The following is a 23,457-nucleotide window of genomic DNA, read 5'->3' as shown; positions in this document are numbered from 1 at the left end:
ATTTTACCTGTTTGATTTGATAGTGGGGCCCATTCGAACTTAGGCTGATTTAAAATGTCCCAAACTCTATCCACAAAGTTAATGTGATTATTTTTGAGTTTGAATAGAAGTTGATTCACTAAATGCAGGAGCATGGCTTAACTAGATTGCATACAAAATAAAAATTTCAACCCCAGTTTTGAAAAAGTATTGCTTGGTTTGAGAATAAGCCTTCTTTTTTTTTTTTTTTTTTAATTGTTGGCACTGATGTCGGGCGAACAGCGCTTTAAAAACATCAAAGATACACACACATCCCAGCATATTTCAGGGAACACCCTCTGTCTTTCCCAAATGCGGTGTGGAAAACCGCGCCAAAACGATCATGCAGAAACCTCCTAGTGAAAACATCGGGTCAGCCCTTGCCAGTCCTGAGGCGGGCGGCAAGGACACCCCAGCCCAGCTCAGGTGCTTCCTAAATTGAGCCAGTGCGCAGACCACTTGAGGGGTTCACTGAGTCCACGGTTCTTGGGATCGGGGAACAATCTCTCCACTTAGGCCCATCTGGCAGAAACGCTCCGGTTTAGAAACCCAGGAGTCATGTGTGACAAATTTTCGCCATCTCCCTTCGGTGTTAGCCGCCCCTCCCCCTCCAGCTCTGAATCCGGGCGCGCCTGAGGTGCCTCGTTGGCAGAGGACTCCAGCGTCTGCAACCCGCAAAGGTCCCCAAGGTTGGGTGAATAGGATGCGAGCTTCATTGTCCTTTCACGGGGTAAACTCGGGTTTAGGAGATTCTCCAATCCCAATCCCCACCCCAAATCTATGCCTTTCTCACCCGCGCAGGCTGCTTCTTTCATTGAGATTGTCCAAGGTTCCAGCCGTAGGCTAAGTGCTTTTCCCACGTTAGCAAGGATCTCAGCAGCTGTTGGAGGTGTTATTAGCCTTTTTTTTCGGATGAAAAGAACCCAGGCACACAAAGTAATTTAGCACAACTAGGTTTTGAGCCCAAGTTGGGTTTGACGCCGAGGTCCCTTAAATTTCCATTGCTGCTTTTTATTCGGCAATATTAATTCTTATGGAGCAATTATGGTATATTACAGGCAGTGTGCAAAGTATTTTTCCAGACTAGTCTCACTGGTAAGTCTGCCACTTACCACCTAAGGGATCTTAAACAACTTTCTTAACCTTTTTTTTAAACTCTATTTTCCTGTCTGCAAAACGAGACTTTAAAATGTGGCTGCAATGAAGTATTAGAGAATTAATACGTGCAAAACACTTAAAAAAGACCAGCACAAATTCATCCTAGAAAATTTTGCTGTAAAAGGGTCAAATCCATTTGTACTCGGAGAAACGTCGGTGGGAGACGTTAAGCAAAAACATCGGTCCAGTGGTACGGTGCTCAACCCGTAGCATAGACTTGCTCAGGGATGGCACGAAATCCAGCCACCTGCTAAGTAGGTGGCCTGCTCCTCGGGCTGAGGCGCAGAAGGTGCTGAGGTTCGCGGGCACGGAAGGGTCGGTTCTTAGTGGAACTCCCAGGCTGGGGATCTGTGCCTGCGTGCAAGAGACGCAGCATTATGGAGGATCACGGCTGAACCCCTGCAAAAGCTGTGCGTAGGACATCAGCGGTCGGGATTAACTGGCCGGGTCCCTGGCCCGCGCAGGCAAGCATACACATCACAAGCACAGATCTACAGGGACACACACTGACGCGCGCGCGTGTACACACACGCACACACGCACACTCACACACGCACTGGCTGGGGCCGCCAGCCCCTGCTCCCCCGCCCGCCGCGCTCCAGGGCGGAGTTTCCTCCTCTGCTTATTGTTCGCAGCCCAGCGCCCGCCCAGCCGCCGCCCCGCCCGACCCCGCCGGCGCTGTGGGCGAGCTCCTGGGGGAGGGGGCGGAGGCCAGCGCGGACGGGACGGGGCGGGAGTCGTCGCAGCAGCGCGCGCGCTGGGCTGCAGCCGCGCAGACACCGCCCGGACCGCAGCCACCTTCGCTCCTCGCTCTTGGCTCCGCGCCCCAGCCCAGATCTGCGGCAGGCAGGAGGGGCCGCCGGAACGCGACTCCGGAGTTCGCGGCTGTCGCCAGGCCTCCCCAAGCAGCGCCGAAGCTCCGGCCACGCTTACGTGCGTCCCTGCGCCAGCGCCTCAGCCACCTGCTCCGAGTCCCGGGGCGAGGACAACCATGGGCCCCACTCTGGCGCTCCCCGCGCTGCTGCTGCTGTTGCTGCTGCCGCCGCCGACGCTCTCCCAGGATAATGGTGAGTGGACAGCCGCGGCTCCGCTGGACCCTTGGTCGTTCCCCTCCACCCCAAGTCAGGCGGGACTGCTGGGAAGGTGGCTGCACCGCGTGGTCCGACCGCTGGCAGCCTCTCCCGCGTGGCCGGACTCGGAGTCCTGACCTTGGTATCATCCACGCCCCCTCAAATTGGAGAATGCCGCAGGTGCGGGGCCAGATCGTGGATTTGCCTCTAGTTTCCACTCGTGTAGAGTGAGCTGGAGTGCATGAGGCTGTGAAGGGGTCACTTTTGGTGGGTTTGCGGGAGAAGGGGGGAAACTTTGGGCGTTGGGAGGTTCCAGATTCCTCAGGACCACCAGAGTGCGATTACTCTTTATTTGTGATGGGGGCGAGCAGGGACCGTATTGCGACGTCGTTGAAACTAAGCAAAAAGACAGACTGAAAGTACATGAAAGAATTCCTGAAGCAGACCGCAAGCGAACCCACGCGTGCAGTGTGCTGGTTCCACGCGCTTTTAAAGTCTGTGTTGGGGCAGGTGGAATAAATGCACCTTCTATGGTCCCAGAGTCTGGCTCAATGGGGACCATGCCTTCTTGTTGCCAAAGGACTGGATCCCCTTCTCAGAGCATGACCAGGATGGTGAGCCCCTCCCACCCCTTTGTGCTAACAGAAACTTCTTTCACGGTTTTGAGCTTCTTCTTAGTATTATTACCTTAGGCGCTCGTCTCCCATTAGACGCACCTTGGAGACAGTGCCACTACGCTCTTTCTGAAGGTGGAATGTTACTTTCTGTTTTGAGAGGTCAGGCAGTGTCCGCAAACATAACTAAAGCAGGTGTCCCAAAGTCCCTGCCAGCAGCTGAGATACTCAGCCCAGGGGAGAGGCACGTTTCTTAAACTGTGTAGCCTACCCTTCCTGAGCAGGTAGATGCAGGGAAAAATGGGGGGCGCTTCCCAGGGCCAGAAGTACTGTGGTGACAGCGGGGACAAGGAAGGGACTTGATGCGGGCATTCTTGTTGGGAAACTGGATTCTCCAGGAGAACAATGAGATAGCCATGCAGTCCTCATCGTGGAGAGGGCTACTGCTCCTATAGGTGGCCTAGGACTCCAGCGGCCTGGCCTCGAAGGGAAGGGCGCTCCCACTGGAGGAAGAAGGGTGCCAGGTGAGGAAGATGGGAACAGCTTCGAGGGCCACAGTCTGCAGTTTAAAGACTCCTTAGGAAAGATAAGTCTGTGGAGTGTGTTGGCTCTTGAGGCAGCCAGACTTCATGGCGGGTCTTCAAATGCAGTCTTTTGGAGGAAGAATTCCTCAGGCCCATTCAAAAGCCAGATGGGTTAGTTTGTCTAGTGATCCCTATCTTACAAAAGCCAAGCCGGTCTTTCTTGGAGAAGATACAGGCTGTGGGAGAGACCTTGCTGTCCTGTCCTAAGGAGACATGCTCTGGAACCATCAGTGGACTACTGGGGCCCTGGACATCAAGGCTGGGGTTTGTGTCTGGCACCTGAGAGCTGCTTAGAAACCACGTCTGCTGTGAAGCCCTCTCCAGACTCTACACGGGGATGGTTCATAGTCAGACATCGCTATGCAAATGAAAGTATCCGGAAACCAGTTCTTATTCCAAGTAGCAAGCCCCAGGTACCCAAACCACCAAATGTCATTTTTATAATATTTGGTACTACAGCGAAGTTCTTTGACAGTGTATGGTAACAAGGAGGAATGACAGAGTGGCTGCTATCGGGTAGTGGAGGGTTTGCATCCTCCTCTAGATCAGTTAGTTCCCTTAGTGGCCATCACCAGCAGTACCCCCATCCCACCTGAGTTGCTGGAATTCTGTGAGAGATGCGAACACGCTTATAGTGCAAAGGTCTCTGTAACAAAGGCATTGTGCTGGCAGGTCTCAAGCTTACCTCCTAAGCTGTTGGCTTGAGCACCACCCCCCGAGGTAAACAACCTTTATCCCGGGATCCTTTCCGTACTTTTCCTTGGCCACAGGGGAGAGTCAGACCTTTAAACTCCTCTGTAAAGTAGAAAGGGAGCACAGAAGGGACCTCTCTCCATCTCCACTCTTGTGATATATCCGGGCCTCAGTGTTGCTTGGCTGCTGAAAAGAGAGATTGATTTAGTACTGTCTCTCTGTCAGTCATTTGATGGACAGATAAATCCCGGGCAGGAGAAAGGCAGTGTGTATGTGGTGTGCTGGAAACTCACAGACTGGGACCCACACTTGTGTGCCTGTGGACGAGGCGGTGTACGTCCCAAGTCCTGGTGTCTTACTGAAAGTGACCACAAACCTGCTTCGTGGGTTGTTCTCATCTGAGGAACAGTGAGGGCCACAGGTCTGGCATTGTACCCGATTTACCAATATCAGCTGCATCTTGTTATTGCGCAAGGAGCCTGAGACAGCCTGAACGGCAGGGGTCCGCCGCTGTTGGTGAGTGGCATTCAATGCATAGCTGCTTCCTCGAGGCTGGGGGAGGTTGGCTTAGGGAGCACAGCGTGGTCTGGGGGAGAAGCTCCTGGAGTGTTTTCTTATGGAGATTCTAAAATAAAAAGGGTCTGCACGGAAGGGGGATCTCCTCCTAGGGCGGCTAAGCTGGCCTGAATTGTAAGGTGTTGGGGAAAATGCAGGTTGTGGGGGGGGGATGGGAGCCACTCTAGGGAGTTTGAGGTGGAGGTCTGTAAGCAGCAGGAATGCTATAGGGGAAGGAAGCAGCCGCTGGCTAAAGGAAGGGATCTGGAGGTGGGGTGGGGGCAGGGTTTTTCTATCAGGCACTTAACAGTCGGGATTCACTCTGAGGCAGGCCCAGGCGTCTGCAGAGTTAGCTGGACCCAAGGAGCCGCTTATCTGAGGTGAGGCTGACAGCGTCCATCACTGAAGGCTTCAGGTGGGGCATGGCCACCCAGGGAGGGAATGACCAGCAGTTTAAGAGACCTCAGGAGGTCACTCTAGGTGTATAGAATGTAGCTAGAGAGAGCCTGGTAGCCTGCCTCTCTTCTGGGGCTGCTGGGAAGACAACCTCTGGAAGCTGAGGGGGAGGGGCCGTGGGTGAGACCCCCTGGGGAGAAGGCTGTTGAATAGGATATCTCCTGAGCTCCTGGAGCCTAGCAGAGCTCTTAGAGCTTGCTGTGCCTCTCCACACGCACATGCCCTCTCCACAGGCCCTTGAAGAACAGGAACCTTGGAGCTTTTGTCTCAATCCTGGGCCAGCCCTGTGTTTTGTCCTGAACAGGTGCCCCTGGCTGTTGACCTGAAGGGGATATCCTGGCCAACTTGAGTCCCTGGTATGGTTGTCTGGTCGGTGGACTCCTTTCCCAGTTGTGTGCTGGGAACTCTTCCAGCCAGCCTGGAAGCTGCTCTGCACAGCTGGAGATGGATGAAGTTGCTCCTACTCACCGCTGGCCTGAGCACCCAGCACACCTAGGGCCAAGAGCACTTTCAGCTCTGGATTCTGTCCTTACTTGGGCCCACAGTGTCTGAGGCCGGGCAAGGACCTCAGCTGGTGGGGTTTCCTGTCACAGCCTGTTCCCAGGAACATTGTGGGACAAGACTTTCTGTCATGTGTCTCATCCACTTGTGAGGCTGTGAAGAATCCAGGGAAGTGTCAGATTTGGGATCATGACTCACAGGGCCACAGAAGCCTAAGTAGGTCTTTAAGAAAAGCCTTCAAAGCTGGGTGTGGTGGTGGAGGCCTTCAGTCCCAGCATTCAGAAGTGAGGGGCTCTCTGAGTGCCACGCCAGGCAGGAATACGTAGTGGGACGTAGTGGGACGGTGCCTCAAAACAAAACAAAAAACAACAACAAATAAAAACACCAAAAAACAGCTTTAACGACTCGAAAGATATGTTATGGGATGGGATTGTAGCATGGTTGGTAGACTGCCTAGGATGTTTGGTGCTCTTAGTTCAATTTCTAGCACTGAGTAAAGCCAGCATAGTGGCAAAAGTTTATGCACGTGGGAGACTGACACGGGCTGGACCGGAAGTTGGAAGTCATTGGCTCTATAGTGAATTGCAGGTCAGCCTGAGATCGTGAGACCCTATCTCAAAAGCCAAAACATTGTAAGGGGCTTCTCATTTGCAGGAATGCTTAAAGTAAGATTCCTGTAAGCAGCAGCCCACTGGCTGTTCAAAGTGGAATCCAGAAACTGAGGATGTAGCTCACGTGGTAGAGTGCTTGCCTAGAATACGCAGAGCCCCGAGTTCGATCCCCAGTACCGGAGAAAGTGAGCGTGCGTGCGCACTCCTGTAGCCCCAGTACTGGAGAGGTGGAAGGAGGAGTAAGTTCTAGGTCAGCCTGGGCTACAGGGGACCCTGTCGCAAGGTCAAAAATGAAAAGAATGGAATATGGTTGCCCAAAGGTAATTTCTATACTGCTCCTGTGTAACCGTTCTGAAACAGAATCCAAAAGCCGAGAGCCACCTGGAACTCACCTATGTTAACCTACTTAGTTTCCAGATGAGCCGTACAAACCAAGGAGGTGGGGACGCTTGCCCGAGTTTCTGGGTGCTCCCACGGGCTTGAAAAGACACAGGTATGTGCCACTGTAGATAACCAGGACTTGAACTCGGCCTTTTTGGCGCCTGGGGACTGGAGGAATTTAGTGAAGGTTGACCAATGCAGATTATTTAATCAGATTTTTCCCTTCCTGATTGCTATCAAGGTGAACTGAAGCTTGGTGTTACTCTCCCAGAACTCCTCAAGTCCAGTCAGAATGCTCGCCACTCGAGTTGTGACTATATGTCCGTTTCTCTAACTGGCCTGAGACCTCCGGAGGCACCCGCAGCATGCAGTCAAAGAAATGCTCATGGAGAGAGTGGCCTCATCTAACTTTGTTGTTGTTTTTGTTTTGTTTGTTTTTTGAGACAAGAGTTTCTCTGTATAGATCTGGCTGTCCTGGGACTACTCGCTCTGTAGACCAGACTGACCTCGAACGCAGAGATCCTCCTGCCTCTGTCTCCCGAGTGCTGAGATTAAAGGTGTTCTCCGCCACCGCCAGGCTCATCTCTAACTTTCTTACCCTTATCTCCCCGAATTCCAAGCTGTTATGTTATTGTCTCTGAGACACAGAGACCACCAGTATGGTGACTGCAAGCCTCTGGGCCACCAGTCCTTCCTTTCCCTCTCCAATCCCTACGCTCTCAGCACATGCCACCATTGCCCTCTCTTCCTCTGTGCCCTCATCCCTCTTGGGTCAGCCACCTCGCACTTCCCTAGGGCCAGGGTGCAGGGTGGCACCCCGTCCGCCAATTGTCATAGCCGGAAAGCTGCGAGCCTCAACCCAAAGGAAGAGAATTCTGAGGAGTGGCTGAGTGAGGCTTGCATTCAGCCCCAGGTTGGGGTGCAGGAGCCCCCCCAGGAAACAGTCCCCCGAGGATTAGGGCCAGCCAGGGGCCCATGACTGTCTGAGTATGAACCTTGCAACCCTGACCCCGGTCAGGGAAGACGCAGTGCTGTGGCACAGCCCGGCATTCTGTGAGTCTTAAGGACCCAGGGAAGCCTGAGGCCTCCGCCGTGTATCTCCAATCTCCAGGGGTTAGCCTGAGCTACAAGGCGGCTCAGACTCCGTCTAATCCGACTCCCACGCCCTTTGAGAGCATACCCACCAGTGTCACAGAGTGGGCTAGCACAAGGTTGCCACTAGGTAGCCTTGAATTCTGTGCATTCCAGAGAAGGGAAACTGAGGCACGGGCACAAGAACTTCCAGCTGATCACCTGACCATCCTCAGACATTGCCAAGCTCCTCACTTCCCAGGTCAAAGCTTCTGCTTGAATGCTTTTATTATTTTAGACAGTTTCACAGAACTCTGGCTATCCTAGAACTTTCCGTGAAGCTGAGGATGGCTTGACTGCCTTATTCTCCTGCCTCCGCTTCCATTTCACTATGACCATTTTACACAGTTCCCGGGATTGAATGCGAGGCTGCAGTGCATGCTAGACAAGCACACTCCGAGCTGACGTGTGTCCCAGCCTGGGTGTCACCTGCTTGAGGGAGGACTTTCCGGGACAGATGCCCCCACCTCTCCACCCCCATTTTCTTACTCTACACCACTTTCTCCTGTTACACCCACACATTCATTTCTGTGTCTTTCCTGCTAGACTGTATTTCACAAGGGCAGGGACTTCTGTTAGTGCTGCAGACCCAGCATCTAGAACAGTCCCTGTCCACAGTAGATGTTCAATAAATTCTGAGTGATGGAGGGGCGGAGCGGATTTGGAGTCCAAAGTCTTATGGGCAGCTCTGTACTCTCCACTCCTGACCTGAGTCCTGAGGGGTGGAGGGATGCGCTGGCGTGGGTCTGGGAGAATGGACAAGTGAGCATGAGCAGGGACAGGACGGTCATTTCTGTCCTCATTAGCATGTAGCCTCATGGTTGGTGATAACTGCAGGGTGGAAACCCACCAGAAAAAGGAAGGAGTAAGAAAGCCACTGTAGTTTCTCCTTTGTAGGTATCTCCCCCAGAACTACACGACTTTTCTTTTCCCTTTGGTTTTTTGACTCTTACTAGTACATTTTGCTGAACTGAACTTATTTACATGCTGGTATCTAGCAGCAAGGCAAGCAGGGGAAAAGTACTTTTTCTTTGGAAAGAGTAACTTTCATTTAACCAAAACTAAGTATTTACCTTATAAAGAATGAGAGATGGAGACCGTGGTAGGTGCCTGGCAAATTCCTCTGTGGTGGCTGTGGATGCCTCAGGCTACGAGTGGCCTTTGTCCACCTTCCTTTTCCTGCTGCACCAGGTCCCACTGTGCAGAAGGGAAAGAGAATTAGTTCCTCCACGACCTTAAACTTTGATGCCTCTGGCTAACCCCTGCTCAGCGTGGTCTGCTGAGGTGTGGAGACTAGGTGTTGGGTTTTGAGGGAGAAGTTAGTTTTCAAACAAAGAAGTCAGCTTCCCTGAGCCAGGCTCCTCTGCCCTCAGCTAGGCCACTGTGCCAGTTGCCCTGAAACTTCCCATAAGCTGCAGCCGGGGCAAGTACAGGGTGAACTGGGTTCCCACACTGGCCTTGGAATAAGATAGAGCTATCTCTTCATGCATGTACGTGAATATATGAGTATACACACACACACACACACACACCCCGAAATGTGCCCCCCCCCCCCAATTAGCCCTCGTCAATACAGGTTTTTCTGAAGCCATAGGTGTGCTGATCCTTGGAACACACAAGGTTGTGCCTTTCACACTATTCAGTGTGGGCTGGGCTCTCATGGCCCATTTTCTACCGGAATAAATGTTCATGTGATTGGCTGGTAGTTCCTCGGGCCATCCCTGCTGCACCCCAGTCAGCTCCTGTCTCACTTCTGCTAAGCACTTCCTTCCTGGTATCATCCCTCTGCTACCCAGGCTCCAGCTCCCTTGCCCAGCCATGCCACCTGCCAGCCATGCATGGTGTGGTGTGGTTTTTTGGCCTCAGTTCCATATTTTCCTCCTGGGGTGAATAGAGGATGGAGAGGTTGCAGCCTCCTCTTGTGATCCAGGAGGAGGAATATTTCCTTAAAAAGCAGAGGAGTGGGAGGAAGACAGTGTGAAGTACAGATCTGTGCCTCAGTTTACCCAAATGGAAAGCCAGGGCTGGCATCATATAGGGCTGTCTTTGTACTTTCATACGGCATAGAGCAAGCTGCATGCCAAACTGTTTGTAAAGAACGCTAGTGGCCCCTCAAGATTTTAATAGGCTCTTAGCAAATGCTTGGTCAATGAGTTCAATACTTGTTCTACTAACAAAAGGGGAACCCTGATGCAAACATTGGGGAATTGCCGCTTACCGTTTCCCTTCATTGAGGCGCAGGACCAAACCCCTCTTTTTTGGATGAGTGCGGGGTATTCGAGACAGGGTTTCTCTTTGTAGCCCTGGCTGTCCTGGAACTTGCTCTATAGACCAGGCTGACCTCGAACTCAGATCCACCTGCCTTTGCCTCTGAGTGCCAGGACTAAAGGTGTGCACTACCATGATGGCTCTAAATACAGTCTCTTATGTTTCTGTTCCTACTGGCCTGACTGTAGCCCAGCATCCTCTTACATTGTAGCATTGAACAGAAAATCTGTTTCTCCTCTTTTTAAGAGAAATGTCTATTGCTGGTCACAGTGGTGCATGCCTTTAATCTCAACGTTTGGGAGGCAAAGTCAAGCTCATCTATGAATTTGAGAGCAGCCTGGTTGGCATAATGAGTTCCAGGCTGGCTAGCCAAGGATACAGTGAGACCCAGTCTCAATGTACACGCGCATATGCGCGCACACACACACGCTCATGGACATGCACACGGGGGTAGAGTAGGGGGGTGAGAACATGTACTAACATTTTGTGACGTGCTCAGGCTCCCTCAGGACATTGAGGGATAGTGTCCCTACTTACCAGACTGACAGACTGACTTGGGATGCAGGACATTTACTGTAAAGACCTGGACCACACTCCAAAGCGTCAGTGAAAACACCGAGTACTGAGCTATGTGTGGCTGAGCAAGACTCGGGAAAAATGAAAACGAAACCCCAGAGACCTTCTCTTCAAGAGGGTTTCTAGGAAGTCATGTGGGAAGTTGTGGTTTGTGAAGGTGCTTGCACCAGGTGCCTGGGAACAAGTTAAGAAGGCTGGGAGTGTTCCCTGGGTGCTAGCCAGGCTTGCTTCCTAGAGGTGGGAAGTGCTATTAAAAGAAGTAGGGGCTGGAGATGGGACGTGCAGCTCAGCTGGTGGACCGCAGCTCAGCTGGTGGACCGGTGGACCGTTGGCAGCTGGCAGAGAACACAGCCCTACACTTGATTTTCACTATTTAAGCCCAACAGCACATCCTCCTGGGCGTGAGGGGCATTACCTGTAATCCCAGCACCGTGAGAGTGGACACAAGAGGACCAGAAGTTCAGAGTCAAGGGCTGGAGAGATGGCTCAGTGGTAAAGACCACTGGCTGTTCTTCCAAAGAACCCAGTTTCAATTCCCAGCACCCACACGGTAGCTCACAAGTGTCTGTAACTCCAGCTCCAGGGGACCTGGCACCCTCACACAGACACATGCAGGCATCAGTGCAAATCAAAGTCATCCTTGCATAAAGTTTGAGGGTAGCCTAATCTGTATGTGGCCTTGTCATTAAAACAAACAAACAAAACCAAACTGTGTTCCTAAGGTCTGGTCTTTCGACTTTATTGCTGGCAAACAGTTTTCTGGTTGCTCCTGGCTCCAGTTCCCCTCCGTTGCCTCCCACCCCAATTCCTGCACCAGCTCCTGTCCCAGGTGTCAGGGGAGGAGACCTTCTGGAGGAAGTGCTGTTGGCTTCTTAACCTATTGTAGCTCTAGCCAGCTCGCCTCAGGCTATACCAAACAGCCACAGGAAGCTGCTGACTGGCATTCGCTTTCCTAGCAGCCGCTGTCCCTGAATCCCCTCTCCCACAAGAGACAATGAGCGAGGGGGTAGGTACCCTTGCTCAGGCAGGTTGAGCCCACCAAGCATGTTGCACCCCAGTCCAAGTGCAGTGTCCCCCGCTGTCTTCCTTGCCTACACTGTTGGATCACAGTCCAACTCGGGGAATCATACACTTCTCATGGTAAGGCCACGCTGGCTCTGGTCTTACAATGCTTCCCCCCACCCCATTTTGTTTTTTTGAAATAATTTCTGTGTAGCTTTGGAGCTTGTCCTGGAACTCCCTCTGTGGACTAGGCTGGCCTCGAACTTACAGAGATCTGCCCGTCTCTGCCCTCCCGAGTGCTGGGATTAAAGGAGTGTGCCACCGCCGCCCGGATTATAATGCTTTTTTGTGCTTCAGGGGGCTAAGGCCCTGCAGAGCCTGTGCTGTGGCCCCTTCCTCTGGCCTTCCTGGGATGGCAGTACACACTTAGGCAGGGACGTCCCATGACTTTACTCTCAGGCCTTGGGAGAACCTGGGAGTTCGGCTCTGTATACTCACAGAACATTCACGATCATAGACTCCAGGACACCTTAGGATAATTGCAGATATGTGCCAGCCACAGCCCTCCCTAGGCCCTGTGTAGTTCCAGCGATGGCCATTGGTGTGTGTTGTGCGACTGTAGCGGCGAGGGGGAAGGGGTTGGCGTGGTAGGCAGGTCGTCCGTCCGAGCTCAGGATTGAACTGTAGAGCAGGGAGAAGAAGGAGACTGTGGAAGAGCCTGTCCCACCTGGGCATGCAGCCTGGCGGCCCCTGCTGGCCTCAGTTTTCTCATCTGCAAACAAGGAATGGGTTGAGCCGCTCCGGGCGAGGTGGGGCGGTCTTTTCAGTTCACTTTGACTCATCTGATAATTTGGATAAATTTGTGGATGCACCCCAAGAGCATCCTGTGTTGATGCACTGAGATCCTGTGGATGCCTGCAGGGGAGGTGTCTTCAGGCCAGTGGCCTGCTCAGGACAGTCTGGGATGCCACCAACTTCTGAATCACAGTGGAGGGAGTCCATGAGAGCCTTCCCATATGTCATGAGAGCCTCCCTCCTTCTCAGTGTTGGTCAGATGGATCCCTTCCCCTATCTGTCCAGTAGCTAGAAGTGGCAGGATCTAGGGCTAGTGGTCCAGGGCTAGTCATGTTCCACAGTCAAGATTAAGTAGCTGCATTGGACCTCAGGGTTTCTAGATGCTAAAGAAAGGCGGCTCTGATCATCTGTTGCCATCTCTTACTTGTTGGTATGGAATCAAGTAGCACCTAGGGTCTCCTAGCTCTGACATGACAGATGCCGAGGAAAGATACTGCTAGGGAGAGGACCCAGAGTTTGTGCATCCCTGATGTGGGTGATGGATGAACGTCAAGTGTCTGCCACTGAGCTGTGTTCAGAGCTCCATTTCCTAAATTTTATTGCGAAGACTACTCTCATAGTCATTGAGTGGGGAGTGTTGTGGGCTTGGCCCCAGGCTGCTCAGTCGCTTACTGCCTGCCCTTGGAAGGATGGGTAATCAGTTCCTCTGCCTGGGTTACTGTGGACATGCCATCCTGACCTAGCAGGGACCAGGCTCAAGCATGTCGAGACGAGCTGTAGATGTTCTTGGGCTGTTGGTCACTATGGGATGAAGGAATCTTGCCGTGGAACTATCTCCAGTTTCCAAATGGGAACTCAGGATGGGAGGATGGGAGGAACTTGCCTAGTCATGGCCTTGATTTCGCATTGGCCTTATGGTCCTCGCTAAGGACATGAGCTTGTGGAATAGGCTTAGCCTGGATGGATATCTAGGCTCTGTTAACTACCTGCAAGGAAGCAAAACTGAAGATGCGGAAGAGCAGAGACTGAGGTGAGGGTGGTAGAGTGTGCTGGGATTCTGGAAAGGGATGGCACCTTCCCATTACACCCCTGTTGAACTCCAAGGCAAACTTCAAATGCAGCTAATGTGATCTAAGCCAGCCTGGCCCTTTCCATGACTGGGAAGCTTCAGAAGGAACATTCAATGCAACTCCCACTTCTCGGGAAAGGCAAAGTCTGTGTGTGTGTGTGTGTGTGTGTGTGTGTGTGTGTGTGCGTGCATGCATGCGTGCGTGCGTACATGCGTGTGTGTGTGTGTGTATGTGCGCGTGCGCATGTGTGTATTTACTATGGTCATGTCCTCTGCATGATGTCATCAAACCTCGGTACTCTTAGGGCAATGAGCATTGCTCTTTGGAAGCCTGAATTCTTGGCTCACCTCCTAGACTGAACCTGTGAAAGTGAGCTTCCTAGACAAGCTCTGACGTACGAATAAGTTGAAAGGAACCAGCCCTAAGTGGCTTAGTTAGAGCCACCGACTTGGTTCCCTCATTCCCCCGACCCAATTCCAAAGAAGTCCAGATTTTGTGCCCTCTGGAGGATGGCCACGCTTTCTCCCCCTAGGTCCAAACGGGGTGTTAGGCTCTGGAATGTTGACTTTCTTAGGTTTTGCTTTGGGAGCTGTCAGTTGAGGTGCTGAAGAAACCAAGCCTTAGCAAGTGGTCCCCCACCATCCACCCTGCCCCAAGCACAGGGGTGGGAAAGGTGTCACAGTGAGGATTATTTTGTAGCCAGAAGCTCATGGGTGTCTTTCCTGGAAAAGGGACTTCAGCAACACTGAGCACACAAAGCTGGGAAATCTGGAAAGCTACCCTTGTGGTCACTGTGGTCATGACCTCTGGCTTCCACCTGGTGAAAGGCAGTCATTCCCTGGGAAATTCACAGGCTTCTTTTCAGAGACAGAACATTCATTCTGGTTCCCAGAGGTGACTGTCCCACAGCTGGGGATGCAGGACTTCCCTCTGGCTTCATGCCTTTATTTGTGTCGGGCCAAGAGTGGAGACTGGTCCCTGGCAGAGGCTTCCAGAATCCACTGCAAAACTGTACACATCTGGCAATGTTCACGGGAGGGGGAGCTGGTGTGGGAATAATGATAACGCGCCCCCTCAGGAAAATATTCACTGAGGTTGTTTTTGAGCTCAACTATGAAGGGAAGCGCGGAGCACCAAACGCGCATGCGCTTTGACTCTGGAAGTATGAGCATGCCGAAGGTGGAGTATGAGGCTCTGCTGGGAGGAGGGGATGTACCAATACCACAGGGCCCCCCCACACGTCAGTCCTCCATGGAGTGTGGCTGAAGGAGAGTGTACCCCTTCGGCTCCACTAGAGTTCCGGTCCAGTTTCTTCACCTAGCCACCCAAGTCAGTAGTCTGCATCTACTCATAAACAAGAGAAACAAGATAACAAAGCAAGTGTCTGACTGGCGTGGGAAGGCTGTGTCTGGTCAATCTGCGGAGGCCTTAGTAAATGTCGGTGGAAAAATTTAAGAAGAAGGCTTTTTCGTTTTATTTTTTTCCCAGAGCACGGGTTTCTCTGTATAGACCAGACTGTCCCTGGAACTCAAAGAGATCCGCCTGCCTCTGCCTCCCAAGTGCTGGGATTAAAGATGTGTGCCCACCACCGCCTGGCAAGAGGTAGGCTTTGTAATAGGTTGGTACATAGAAAATTCCACTCTGTGTGTGTGTGTGTGTGTGTGTGTGTGTGTGTGTGTAGAGAGAGAGAGAGAGAGACAGAGACAGAGACAGAGAGACAGAGAGCATATCCACACCTCCGTCTTCATGCCTTAGCAGTCACAGGTATATCAGTATCTTACCATTGCCCAGTCTGGTCCCTTCACAATGCCCAGTCCACACTAGGGTGTTGGAGCCTAGGTTCCTGTTTGGTTCCTCCTGCCTTCAGTCTCTGTGGATTTGAAGAGTTTTAATGTTTTCTTCAAGGTATATACTTACATACTTTTTCTTTTTTAATGTCATTTTGTCCCAAGGTGGATAGATATTTCTCTCTTATTCACAGGAAAACCAGACTCACACAGATCTCGGGCCTTACTTGCTTTCTCTGAGGTGGCCATTGCAACTGGGCTCATGACAGGGTGAAGGGCTCCTTCGGGAACTGCTTTTCCAGGTGCTGTCTTCTGTTGTGGCTTAGTCCTGCAACCTGTGTTGGCAGGTGTCGGGGGGGTGGGGGCAAGGCAGCTGGGCCTCACCTCTGTCCCTTCCCACCACTGGCAGCGGGCACTGCTCCTGGGCAACCTGCCCGGACCAACTGACCGGGATTCACATGGTCAGCAACGGCAGGCCAAAGGATTAGGAGGCCCTGGGAAGGTGCTGCTGAAGGAGGCTGATGGCTTGTTCCTGCTCAGGAGGAGCCCAGCCCCCTTCTCTGGGTGGCTGGGCAGGCTGGCATCCTTAGCTGAAACTTCCAATAGAGGCAAAAGCAGCTGGGCTCCCTCTGCAGGGGGACGAGCCAGAGAGAGCTACTGTGGGCAGGCTCACAGGTAGCGGCGGGGCAGAACTAGGCACAGGAGGGTATTGCAGGCTCTCCCTGTACTTTCCTCTGAGTCACAGACTGTTTCTAAGGTTCTTGTTGAGTCCTCGAGGGTAGAGTTAGGGTGAGGTCTAGGCCTCGGCCTCCCTGGAAAGGCTCTGAGAAGCACCAGGTGGGGTGGGTTAAAGCCCACGCTGAGCCTCTGAGTTTTATGAGAAGGGATGGGAGGGGTCACTGGGCTGTTGAGCCTAGATAGCTAAATCCCTTACCCCTCGGGGCCTTCTGTGGACACTGAGGGGTTTCTCAGCCTCAAAGTTTGCCTTAGAGCAGGCTGCTGGCTCCAGAGAGCTCCTCCTCTGCCTCCACCATGGAGTGACAGCCAGAGAGAGTGAGGCAGGGCTAAGTGGGGTGGCCGGCCACATAGAGAGACCTGACTCTCTGTCTGGGTGAGAATGCCCGAGGCTGCGGTCCAGCAGTGGGCCCACCATCCCATCACCAGACTGCCCCAAATCCACACAGATGATCACAGGTCATTGCCCTCAGTGTGCGTGGCACTGCTCTTCACAATGGCCTGAAGTAAGCTGGGAACTATGGAACCATCCATCAGCAGTAGGATTGTTATCAGACTTAGAGGGGTCACAACCTGTGCCCCAAGCCCGGTCCGGTCATCTATCCTTAATAAGCCAGTTAAAAGTGGAAGGCAGAAAAAGGATTTATTCAACGTGGCCACATTGGGAAGAGGGGCAAAGAGATATATGGCACACTACCAAGTCTGTCTTTGGGGTTCTGAAGTGAAGGACCAGAGATGGGCATGCTTAAGTGGTAGCTTCCGCCCACCACTGACTCATCATTGGTCTTCATTCAGTCCCATCCTGCAAGGCGGTCTGGTAAGTTGTTGGACCAAGAAAAATCTCTTAAGGAGATTACTTGTCCTCTGGCTGGTGCCTTGCTTTTCTTCCAGCGTGAGCTTCCTGGGGACATTCTCATTTCTTTGGGGTCCGTTGTTTGGATGTCTAACGGATTGAAAGATGCATCTCCTTTTAGACTGTCTAAATTTCTGTCAGGCCCTTTATGGGTGGGGGTGACAGGAGCGCACCCTCGCACAGAACACTGCAGTGAGAATCAACAACCGATAGCCACAAATCATGAGATGCAGAGTGCTGAGGCTGTGTGTGTGGTGGTGGTGAATTCAGAAAGGCAGAACGGGGCTGGAGATGTTGTTTGGTTATAAAGTGCTCGCCTAGAATGTGAGAAGACCCGGGCCCAATCATCAGCACTTCCTGCTTTGGGAAACGGAAAGAGGGAATACAGGGCAGGTTTATTAAAGAAGATGTCCAGTTTCACAGTCTGCTTTGTGAGATGGGAATGTGTCTTTAATCCCGCCTCTCGTGTGTGTGTGTGTGTGTGTGTGTGTGCGCGCGCGCGTGCGCGTGTGCGCGCACACGGGTGGCCATGCCAAGGTATGAACCTTGTCATCTATCCCAGGCACCCAATGCTATCATTAGGCCATGGCACGCACTGTATTGCACACTCAGCTGCACGCCTTCTGTCTCTCCGGGGAGCAGCAGACCTAGAGAGAGAGAGGTCTCTTAGAGGCAGCTAAGTGTTGTACTGGCCCATTGTAAGACAGCCAGGCCAAATGGATCACTCTTTGGTCAAGCCTCTCATGCCCAAATTGTCCACTGGGGTCAGATCCCTGTTATGATCACCCAAATGTTTTGATTGGAGTTCTCATGAACATGGGAGAAATAGGAATCTGGCTTGGGCAGAAATCCGGCTAAGTCAGCAGACTCTGCCTAGTAGTGGGATGCTAGCTAGCGTGCTGGAGGGAGCCTGCTGCTCTTGGTGGGTTCAGGAAACCAGAGGGCTGGGAAAGCCGCTGCAGACGTGAGGACACTGCTCTACCTGAGACAGCTGGATCTGGATAACTGCGGTTCAGGTGACATTTCCTAGAAGAGGTCTTGCCTGCCAGTTGATGCGACACAGAAAACCAGGCAGCCAGGAACCTCGGTGAGACAGTTTGTTTGTGTGGACACGTGTTTAAAATTCTCTCATCCAATACAGCCTGAGCATTGCCTCCCTTCTCTCCACTCCTCCCCTCTCCCCCAGAGCCAACTGCTCCTCCATTTCCCTTCAGAAAAGAACAGGCCTCCCCAATATTAGGCAGAGCTTGGGGAACCTCTCAGAAGAGGGGAAAGATGGATTGGAGGAGCCAGAGGGGTCAAGAATATCGCAAGAAAACGGCCCACAGAATCAGCTAAGCAGGGCTCATAGGGGCTCGCAGAGACTGAAGTGGATCACCCGTCTGAGTTAGGTTCTCTGCATATACGCTGTTTAGCTTGGGGTTTTTGTGGGACTCCTAACAGTGGGAATGGGGGTGTCTCTGGCTCTTTGGCGTACTTATGGAACCCTTCTCCTCCTATTGGCTTGCCCCACTCAGTCTTTATATGAGTGGGACAGTTTTTAAAACGAGGAGGAAGAGGCTATGATGAGGTGGCCCTGATACCCACACCACCAGGTTCCTGTCACCTATTCTGGTGGGAAGGGAGGGGAAGCAGAAGGCAAGTTAGGTGCAGTGACCTGGAGGGTGATGGCTGACTGACTGTTCCCGTCCCTGTTGCCAGCTGGCACTGATGTCTCCTTGAGAGCCAGGGTATACGGCTCCTGTTGACACCTTCCCTGGAATACACTGGTGTCTACTGGGACAGTCTTGTGCAGGTGGCAAAGTTGCAGGGGATGACCTTAGTCCCTCCTGTCTATGCAGTGGGGAGTGGTGTTGGGGACAGCCATCTAGAGGGGAGGAATCCTGCAAGGTCACACCATAACATCAGTCTTCTCTGAGGTCTGTTGCTGGGCTGTAGAGCCTTGCTTAGGTTTGTAAATTAATTTTGACTTTTCTTTTTTTCTTTTTCTTTCTTTCTTTCTTTCTTTTTTTTTGAGTAGGTGGCATGTTGGGAGCTGCGTGCATTTTCTGTTTGTATTGAGAGGCGTTGGCTTTGCTTCAAATAACAGGCGTACAAGTGGCCCTGTGGGGCTCTAGGGAAATCACAGAACAGGATTTGTAGCTGAATGAAAGCTCAAGTTTCCCCAGACCCAGGAGAAATACCACGTCGAAGGTCTGCCAACAACTGCTTTGCTGTCTGGAGTTGTTAATAAAGTTTTATTGTGATTCAGCTATGCTTTAATTAATTGACAGCATCATCTCTGATTACCTTTGGGCTTATCCCGGCAGAGTGGAGTGTTTGTAGCAAAGACTTTGGGAGTTACAGAACCTATGCTGTCCCCGTTTGCTCATGGAGTGTGTCACTTAAGCACGAAGCAGGCAGCCCTGGAAGCCCTATCGAAATGTCCAGAGAGGCCCAGAGTGGTGGCTGTGATGTATAAATGGCTCTGAAATCCACGTCAAAGCTGACTTAACCTGTGTATTGCATAGCATTACAGAGCACCATGCCAGGAAACGGGGCTTGCAGTCTAAGAAACCTTAGAAACCGTCTGCCGGCTTCATAGGGTCAGAGGCAGTGAGTGTCCTTCAGTCCCACCAACCCCCGGAGGGCTGCAGCGGATCCAGCTTGGTTCCGTCCCCTGGCCCTTTTGTTTCTCCTATAGAGGTGACAGCTTGGAGTGGTGAATTGGAATTGAGGAGGAAGGAGAGGCCAAGCGAGTGTCCGGGTGGAGTCCAGTCCCGCTGCCTTCCTGCCCGCCTTCCACACGCCCTCTTCCTGGGGCATTCTTTCCAGCTTCCTTTTCTGCTATTAATAGTGGAGTCAGTCCCAGGTCTGGGAGCAGCCGGGAACAGGAGGAAGCGGGTCCTCATGGAAGGTTTAAACAGCACCCACCTCTCCCTGGGGAGGAGGCTGAAAGGGCCTTCCCTGCTCCAACCTCTGCCTTCTTCTCCGTCCCCTCCCCTCTATGGCAGTTCTTCTTGGATAAGGAGAGAAGCAGCCTGGCCTGTCTATGTTTCGTTCAGTCATTTCCACCGGCACTGGCTGGAATGCTGATGTTCTAGCTACAGATCGCTGTCCCTCTAACTCATTTGCAGAGTCATCTTCTGGTACCTGCAGGCGGTTGTTGCTGGGACCCTCTTCCTCCCCTGCTCTGTGGAGTCACTTATAGCATGGCATAGCATTTGCACACAACCTGCTTGGCTCCTTCCGTATGCTTCAACTCACCTAGACCCAGGCTCCATGTGTTGCGTCGTCACTGGGGTCGGAAATCTGTCTCTTTTTTTCCTTCAGATTTATTTTATGCGCCCGCATGTGTGTGTACTGTCTGCATGTCTGCTGCCCCCGGAGGTTAGAGCTGGAGTTATAGATGGTTGTGAGCCACCTTGTGGGTGCTGGGAACTGAACCCGGGTCCATTGCAAGGGCAACAAGTGATCTTAACCATCTATCAATGTCCATCCCCCCATGGCTCTTGAGCTGACCATGCACCCAGGTTACCCACATAGACTGAACTCTGCCATCTGTTTTCCTCTATAATCACCCCGGGTCCCACTAGTCTGCCATTGTAGCCCCTACCTCATCTTCTTTCTTTTTTTTCCAGGCGATCTTACCCTTACACTTTCCCATCCGACTTCTAAGCAACCGATGCCTCTGGAGCAGGGGTGCCCAGTTTGGCTGACTGGGTTCATCTTACACTGATGCACCGTGCCTTACTTGGCACCAAATGCTACCCAACAATCACGTCTTGTTTGTCTAGTACAATGTTTCTGAGAGTGTAGTCCTCTGACCTGCGCCATCAATCCATGGAGGACCCAGGAAGCAGGATATCACACTCCCAACTCTCTCGTAGCCGCTGTACCCACTGGCATTTTGTAAACTCTCCTGGAGTGTTGATGCTGGCTGGGGCTTGAGAACCACTCTTGTAGTAGGTTACTCTGGTTTTTGTTTGGTTTTTGTTTTTTGAGACAGGGTTTCTCTGTAGCCCTGGCTGTCTTGGAACTTACTCTGTAGACCAGGCTGGCCTCACACTCAGATCTGCCTACCTCTGCCTCCCAAGTGCTGGGATTAAAGGTGTGCACCACCACTGCCCGACTTCTCTCTTTATATCTTAAAGACCCAGTGAAACAATAGAAGGAGTCCAGTGGTCAGTGAAAAAGGGAACCCCTGTCTGAACTGACTCTTCCCGCCTCTACCTAGAATTTAATCTGGGTGTACTGTTTGCACTGTCTGCACTGGCTGCACTGGCTGCACTGTTTGCACTGGCTGCACTGTTTGCACTGTCTGCACTGTTTGCACTGTCTGCACTGTCTGCACTGGCTGCACTGTTTGCACTGGCTGCACTGTCTGCACTGTCTGCACTGTTTGCACTGTCTGCACTGTCTGCACTGTTTGCACTGGCTGCACTGGCTGCACTGTTTGCACTGTCTGCACTGTCTGCACTGGCTGCACTGTTTGCACTGGCTGCACTGTCTGCACTGTTTGCACTGTCTGCACTGGCTGCACTGTTTGCACTGTCTGCACTGTCTGCACTGTCTGCACTGTTTGCACTGGCTGCACTGTTTGCACTGGCTGCACTGTTTGCACTGGCTGCACTGTTTGCATTGTCTGCACTGGCTGCACTGTTTGCACTGGCTGCACTGGCTGCACTGTTTGCACTGGCTGCACTGTTTGCATTGGCTGCACTGGCTGCACTGTTTGCACTGGCTGCACTGTTTGCACTGGCTGCATTGTTTGCACTGTTTGCACTGGCTGCACTGTCTGCACTGTTTGCACTGGCTGCACTGTCTGCACTGTCTGCACTGTTTGCACTGGCTGCACTGTCTGCACTGTCTGCACTGGCTGCACTGTCTGCACTGGCTGCACTGTCTGCACTGGCTGCACTGTTTGCACTGGCTGCACTGTTTGCACTGTCTGCACTGTTTGCACTGTCTGCACTGGCTGCACTGTCTGCACTGGCTGCACTGTTTGCACTGGCTGCACTGGCTGCACTGTTTGCACTGGCTGCACTGGCTGCACTGTTTGCACTGGCTGCACTGTTTGCACTGGCTGCACTGGCTGCACTGTTTGCACTGGCTGCACTGTTTGCACTGGCTGCACTGTTTGCACTGGCTGCACTGTTTGCACTGGCTGCACTGTTTGCACTGGCTGCACTGGCTCCCTCTGCAGAAGGCGACTTCCAGCTGTGCTCTGAATATCACATTGAGCTTACCAGTACCTCCTTTCACCCTCAGGTAGCCAGGCTCATGGTTCAGCAGCCCTGAATTGATGTCTGTTTCCCACTCTGGGTAACAATTACCCAAAATTCAGCATTGACTTCTGTAAAGCTAAGCAGTATTTTCTGCTTCTGTCCCTAAGGATACATTTTGGCAACTTTTGAATTTTATAATCAAGTAAGTGTTCCTTTTGCTTGCCTTGGGGACACATAGCCTAAGTGAGCCTTAACCTGAGTTCTGCTGTTGCTGCCTAATGATGCTGGTCAGGACGTTGGGTGCTTGCTATTGTGCCTGTCTTTCAAATAAGGAGTCTTCTTGGCTTATTTTTTAAATGAATTCTTATAAATGTAAACATAGTCCCTTCATTTACTGTTCTATCACATTCAGGTGTGTGAATACAATCACAACATTTTTATTACAAACTCTGTTGATAAACATTTATTTCTTGTCTATATGGAGTCAATGTGAATACAACCTTAGAAGCCGGGCAACGGTGGTGCATGCCTTTGATCCCAGCACTTGGGATGGCAGAGGCAGGAAGATCTCTGTGAGTTCCTTTGTACCTGGGTCAGAACTTGTAGTGGACAGTGGTTCTGGGTTGCAGTGTTAATTTGCCTTCGTGCCTGTCTTTTGTTCTTTACTCCGTATTCTTGCTACCAGCTGTCTGTTTTTACACGTTTTGCTGACTTGAAGGGCATGAAATGGCAAACCCTCCTTTTATTTTGTATTTCCTAACTACTGACATTTCTGGTGTGCATGGGTTATATGTGCCTTTTTCCCCTCTGCTGTGAAATATCTCATTTTCTGTTGTAACAAACAAAATACTCAAGAACAGCTTCAAGGAACAATGTTTATTCTATTTTGGCTCAGGGCTTCAGAGGGGTCCATGGTCACTTGACTCTGTGTCTGCACTGGTGGGGGAGGGGAGGGGAAGGGAGAGAGAAGAGAAGGGGAGGAAGAAGGGCACACCCCCGGTCACCTGGTGACCTACATCGTCTGGGGGCCAAGTATCCCACACAAGCCTTCGGGGAGATTATCCAAAGCGTGGTATCTGTACATGGTGTCTCTTTGCTATTGGGGTTCCTTTACTTTGGAGGGGGTGACTGGACTCCCGAAAGGATTTGTTCTTTGTTTACTTCGGATCCTGTGTCCATCGGAACCCATGCTTGGGTATTCGTTCTGATATGATGATTACTCTTCTCAAGTGGCCCATGGTTGGCCATGGCGGGGGTGGTGACAGTCAAGTGAATCCCTCATTTAGCTGGTTTCCGTCTTTTGGACTTACTCCGTGGTTTTTGTTGTCTTTCACTCTCCCTTGCTTCCCGGCATTCCCAGATGTTCCGGGCTCAGCTTGCATGCCTCTCTGT

At 52.0% G+C, this 23,457-nt stretch overlaps 1 protein-coding gene across 1 annotated transcript in view; it reads left to right on the top strand.

Annotated features, from left to right (window-relative positions):
* The first annotated feature begins 361 nt into the window (after nucleotides 1–361).
* Nucleotides 362–23,457, top strand: part of Podxl (podocalyxin like) — a 44,228-nt gene continuing 21,132 nt past the window's right edge. The window contains exons 1-4 of the mRNA XM_041675390.1: nucleotides 362–444; nucleotides 535–748; nucleotides 1,301–1,586; nucleotides 1,812–2,243. Coding sequence (XP_041531324.1) covers nucleotides 362–444; nucleotides 535–748; nucleotides 1,301–1,586; nucleotides 1,812–2,243 — 1,015 coding nt within the window. The remainder of the gene's footprint in view (nucleotides 445–534; nucleotides 749–1,300; nucleotides 1,587–1,811; nucleotides 2,244–23,457) is intronic.

The sequence above is a fragment of the Microtus oregoni genome, unplaced genomic scaffold (genome assembly GCF_018167655.1).
Source record: "Microtus oregoni isolate MIOR12 unplaced genomic scaffold, Mior012 000026F_ref0000081, whole genome shotgun sequence".
Lineage (NCBI taxonomy): Eukaryota > Metazoa > Chordata > Mammalia > Rodentia > Cricetidae > Microtus > Microtus oregoni.
The sequence above is the reverse complement of the archived record's forward strand: the minus strand, read 5'-3'. Positions and strand labels throughout refer to the sequence as shown.